Source organism: Phaethon lepturus, unplaced genomic scaffold (assembly GCF_000687285.1).
Source record: "Phaethon lepturus isolate BGI_N335 unplaced genomic scaffold, ASM68728v1 scaffold38733, whole genome shotgun sequence".
Lineage (NCBI taxonomy): Eukaryota > Metazoa > Chordata > Aves > Phaethontiformes > Phaethontidae > Phaethon > Phaethon lepturus.
Window position 1 is genome coordinate 1 of NW_010530634.1, and position 5942 is coordinate 5942.

The 5942-nt window shown below is 45.6% G+C and overlaps 1 protein-coding gene across 1 annotated transcript; it reads left to right on the forward strand.

Annotated features, from left to right (window-relative positions):
• Positions 1–3: 3 nt before the first annotated feature.
• LOC104618667 (protein KIAA2022-like) lies at positions 4–2560 on the forward strand (the record flags this gene model as incomplete). Its single annotated transcript, XM_010284315.1, has 3 exons — positions 4–1652; positions 2348–2475; positions 2517–2560. Coding segments are annotated over 3 exons (1821 nt in total), but the record flags the coding sequence as incomplete, so codon positions are not given.
• Positions 2561–5942: the final 3382 nt, after the last annotated feature.

Here is a 5942-nt window from a genome sequence, read left to right on the forward strand (position 1 = left end):
TCTGGATACACTCAAGTCAGTCTGAATAGCAGCAAATTGCTATACCAAAAAAATTACATGCCGGATAGCCAACAAGTGCAGTCTGATGACTCTTATCAGTCATGTCATTTTAATAATGGAGAGGGGCGCTTTCATTTCCAGCGAGGTACACTAAGTACAGATGATGGCAGGCTCATTAGTTTTGATTCAGTGGGTTCATTGTCAGTTAGTTCTAGCAATTACAGTTCTTTAAGTTTAAAGTCTTGTGAAAAGGACGGCGAGGATGATATTAATGACGATTTCTTGGCCCACTGCAGTCCCAAGCTAGTGATCCAGCAGAGCATAGATGAAATCACCCCTTTGAAGGAGTCCACAGACCTTTTAGACATTTCCAACTTCACGCCTGATAAGTTCCGCCAGTCGTCGCTTTCGGAGATGTCCCCTCCGGACACTCCCAACCTGTCCCCGCAGATAGCTGGCTCCGACGCCAAGCCTCTGGGCACCCTGAAGGGCTTTCAGGAGAGCCCCCAGGCTGCCCTCAACAGCTCTGAGAAGGTCAAGTGGAACTGCGGGGTCCTGCAGACCGAGGATCAGGCAGATAATGGGTTTGCTTTAAATAATCATCAGTTCCAGTTCCATATGTTCAACGATGAAGATTCTGTCAGCCTTCTCGAAAAGAGTCCATGCTTGTCAACATTTAATGAGCCATCTGGTCAAATTAGCACCAATAGCAAAGTGTCAAAATCGAAGAGGAAAAGTTCATCCAGCAAGAATGTGGGTACAAACCAAAGCTCCTCCCAGAAAGCCACCCGGAAAAAATCGCCGAAAACCAACAAAGGAGCCGATAAGCCGCAAGGGAAAAACTCCAGGCAGGCGCCCAAATCCACCAGGAAAGGGAAAACCACAGCAGGAGTCAACGGTGAGAAGGCACCGGCCGTTGGCAGCAGGGCGGTCAACCAGCTGAGCAACGTGGCCGCCGGCACCAAGGGCCTCGCCGAGAGCGCTCAGCACTGCAGCCCGGCCGGGGTGAAACTGGGCAAGCACAATGGGCTCTCCGGAGAGTGGGCGCTGGGAAAAGAGGGGGGCGCGGGCTGGTCGGAAGCCAGCCTGGGCAATGCCACCAGCCTCCTGGACGATGATCAGAGGGAGTTTGAGGAACCTTCCAACATCCTGTCCAACATCGCGTCGGGAATGGCGGACGTCCAGAGGTTTATGATGGCCTCCATCGAGCCCTTGTGGGGGCCCGTTGGCCACAACAGCGTTCCAGACATATTCCGGTCGCCGGAGTCCAACAGCCTGAAACTGAAAACTCTTAAGATTTTGGCAGGGACATCCCAAGAGTCAAAGAAGAAGGCGAACGGTGGCTCGCCGGGGGTGGCGAAGAACCACAAGTCGAACAACAAGGGCTCAAGCAAAAATGGCAAAGCCGCAACCTGCGACCCCGGTCGCCCCAACTGCTCAACCGGGTACACCACGGACATTCACGCTCCCTTTTTTGATAAAAACTATAGTAACCTGAGCACTTTAGGCAATAACGGACCTACCCATAAAAAACTCTACCGTCATAAATCCAGTTCAAAATCGCTGAGGGATGAGAACTGTAAAATAAAGCGAACGGACCGCGAACAGCCCCACAAGGACCCCCCCGTGACAGCTGCTTTTGAGAAACTGAGGTAATGCTGCACCAAACTGGCTGGAATGCCCCTTAACCTCCCTCCCACCTGCTAAGCCCGCTGTTCCTCAGTTTTTCCTTCTTGAAAGCAAAAGTTGCATGAAAAAAAAAAAAAAAAAAAGACGTTCCCCTTTTACGGTTTTGGTTGGTTTTGGTTTTGGGGTTGGTTTTTTTGTTTGGTTGGTTGGTTGGTTTTTTAAATGCATGAAAATACTTAATACTTGCAAGCTACCTAAAAGAATGACCAATTTTCTGGCTTGGCTGGGGTTAAAAAAACTAACAAGGCTACTCTTTTCTGCTGTTTGGCTTCTTCAGTTTTTAATTATTTATTGGGGTGGGGGGAGAACATGATTACACGCTCTTTTTAATGATTTTGACGAGGAAAGACTTTTTTTTTTTGGAACATTTTGTAAAAAACAAACCACACAAAAAAAAAAAAAAAAAGAGGTTATGCATCCAAAAGCCAAGATCTCGAAACTTAATGGCTCTTTACTTTTGCAAATGAGAACTCGTTCCTAATTGAGCTTCACGTGGCAATTTTGAGTGCTTTCTGGCCCCCTCTGCTGTTTATCTCCTAACCTGCATCATCTAAAGCTGCATCTTCTGTACCCGCCCGCCTTTAGCGCGTACGCTCCGTCGTGGTGACTCCAGACGAGCTAACTAAGATGGCATCAAATGTTTGGTTTTTTCCTGCAGGGAATCAGACTCCATTCTTCTTAAAGCAGAAACAACATTTTTGGGTTTTCCTGTATTTGAAGAAGAGACTCCCTTTTCTAGAAAGACGGTTGATGTTTGGTTTGGGGTTTTTTTTTTTTTCTTTTTTTTTTTTTCCTTTTTTCGGTTGGGTTTTTTTTCCCATCGGTTCCTTTTCGAAATCTGCCTTGTGGTATGTTGAAATGTAAGTGCTGAAATGAAGAGTTTGAAATTGTGGGAATTTTATTATTTGAAAGCAAACCTAATCTGGTATTCTCTGTGAAAGACTGTTTTAAAAGTCATACTGTTGTACAGTAGTTTATGCACTATTACCCACAACAACAAAAAAATTGTGCCAAACTATGAACAAGTGACTGTATTGTATATATTTTTACTTCTCTATCAACATTGGGTTGTGAGTGTTTTCTGCAGCTATGCCTTTTGGTTTTACTAGAAACATTCCAGTTGTTAAGTACTAACCACCCCCCTTTGAAAGCACCTGTAACTCACGACGAAAATGATATTGTTCACTTATACAACTTACCAAAAGTTTTATGGACATGACTAAAAGTGTGCCAAATTTACTTACCTCATTTCATGGATTCACCCTGTGGTTTAAAGCTCATAAAGGGAAAAAAGAAAAAAAAAAAAAAATGAAAAAAAAAGGGGGGGGGGAAAAAAAAAAAAAAAGGAATAGCTTTCCTCAGAGAGGAAGAGGACAAGAAAAAAGGAACTTTGAAACCAATGCTGGGAAATGGTAATGTCCTCTCTTTGAAACCATGAGCAGAATTAATGGTGAAATGTTGAGTTTCATTATAGGAGAGAGTTGAAATGGTGGAGGAGTTCAGAAAACCACTGACGGTAAGTCTGCCAGGAACTCAAGTGTCTGCATCTAGAGACTACAGAACAGCTGCTTTTCAAGTGTCTGTTTTCTTAAAGCAAAACCTGTAGCTGAAGATCATTTGAAATGCAAAGTTACATTGCTAATTCTTTGTATCTCAGTTTTATATATTTTATAAGAACCTGGGATAAATTCTAAAATAGTTATAAAAAACGAACTAATACGTTTCATACATTTATTGCTGTTTACTTTTCCTTTGAGTAGTTTCTTAAACATTTTCGAAGCAGAGCCTGTCGGAAGCGCTCTCCTGTCATAGCTTTGGTGTTTCCTAAATGTCTAACCTTGCGATGCCAATATAGTTTGAACTTTCAAAAGCAAAGTCATTAGTTTTAAATACAACTCTGAACCTTTTCTTTGATTCAGTTCGTAAGATAAGAAAAAAAACAACCAACCACGGAGCTATTTGTGATCTCACCGATCAGGGCCGGATCATACGTGACTGGACTTTATTAAGACAGCGTTAAGTATTGAATGCTAAACGTGTTCTCAAAAGGCCTTATTGTAACCCTACTCACCACACCCTCGCCCTCCAAGAGAACAACAAACCCAACAAATATCTATTTTCCTTGTGCAACTGAGAGCCTGTGCGTTTTGCTGCTGATTTCCTATGAAACCTTGATATGCAAGAGCCTGCTAACTGGGAGCTACTGGGAGCAGAGGGATGCGAGGCTGGGGCACGTTTATGCAATAGGAAACGATGAGAAAGAGGAGCCTTAATAGCAGGCGGACGGATCACGTTCTCGGCGTGGTCCTGAGCATAGCGGTGGTGTTTCGCAGAGGACAGGACTAGGCTCGGGTTTCCTTACAAGTAGGGTTTTTTCCAGTGCACGTGCAAGGCAAAACAGCAGAATTGTGTTGTAAATTTAGCAAAAAAGCAGGCTGAACACTTAAAATTGAAGTGGAGTTGCAGAGTATCGATTTAGAATCAAAATGTTTTCAGCATTTGCAGATCTTGAGGTGTAGCTTAGGCTCAGCTCTGCGATCCCGGCGAGAACAGCACGGTAATTGCATTGCGTTTTATTTAACAGATGAAAGAAGGAACTCTGAAAAAAACAGCAATTCTGAAAACCATCCTATTCATTTATTCATGAAAGAATGAAATGCTGGCGTTGCCCGGAGCGAGTCGCTCCGGATGAGTGCGGTCCCTGGGTGCCCCGCGGGGTGCAGCGTCCTGGCTCCAGGAGGGAGATCCAGAAGATGCTCAGGATTTACTTTGGAGACGAGAGCTGTGCTAGGGCTCCATCCCTGGGCGTGCGGCTTGCCTGCAGCCACCATGCTCTCCCCTGCTTCCCCAGCAGCTGCCTTTTCTATTCATGGAATCCTAGAAAGAATAGTTTGGGTTGGAAGGGACTTTTAAAGGTCATCAGATACTACAAGCTCCAGGCACTGCCGTGGTGTTGGCATATCCCGTTTTTTCAGCGTTCCTTCCACGTGCTGCAGGATGAGGGGCTGCCAGCCCCTTCTTTTGGACTTGCGGGCTGCTGCTCCCGCGGAGACTGGTCAGGTCCAGGGCTGGGGTGCGGCACGGCCTTTCTTTTTGACCCAGAACCATCATTTGAAAGCACATTTTGACTGGCCTGCACTGTGCTTGTTATGCTTAATGTTATGAATATGGGACTCGTAATAAAATACCTTGTACTGAACCAGATAGCAATATTTGTTGCATTCGAGAAATGTGCAATAGGGCGTGAAGATAAGGCATAAAACGTATCGACTATTTTATTATATGTTGGAAATCCATGAATACTCAGCTAGGTGTTTCAGGACAGTGTTAATCACAAATACCAGCTGCCTTCTTGCTCTCTCCTTCAGTCCTCCTGTCACTCCGATTTCGCTGCCATCTTCAGCAGTCATCCCATGTCCTCCCCAAAAATTTCTGACCGGGGAGATATTAAGGAGCCCAGGTCCCTCACGGTGTGGAAGTGGCCCTTCTCTCTCTCTGAAAAAGTGATCTCTCTGTTGATTGACCCCAAAATTAAAAAATTGCCTTGAGCCAACCATTTGCCACCCTCGCTTTTGATCTTCGTAGAGTCATAGAATCATAGAACAGTTTGGGTTGGGAAGGGACCTTTAAAGGCCATCTGGTTCCAATCCCCTTGCAGTGAGCAGGGACATCTTCAACTAGAGCAGGTTGCTCAGAGTCCTGTCTAACTTGGCCTTGAATGTTTCCAGGGATGGGGCATCGACCATCTCTCTGGGCAACCTGGGCCAAGGTTTCACCACCCTCACTGTAAAAAATTTCTTAAGTCCTTCTGGGCAGGGCTGCTCTCCATCCCTTCATCCCCCAGCCTGTGCTGATACCAGGGGTTGCCTCGACCCACATGCAGGACCCTGCACTTGGCCTTGTTGCACCTCATGAGGTTCACACGGGCCCATTCCTCGAGCTTGTCCAGGTCCCTCGATGGCATCCCATCCCTCAGGTGTGTCAACTGCACCACTCAGCTTGGTGTCATCTGCAAACTTGCTGAGGGTGCACTTGATCCCATTATCTATGTTACTGATGAAGATATTAAACAGTACTGGTCCGATATAGATCCTTAAGGGACACCACTCATCATTGATCTCCCTGTGGACATTGAGCCATTGACCACTACCCTGTGGATGTGACCATCCAACCAATTCCTCATCCATCCAACAGTCAACCCATCAAATCCCTATCTCTCCAGTGTAGAGAGAAGGGTGTTGTGGGGGACCGTG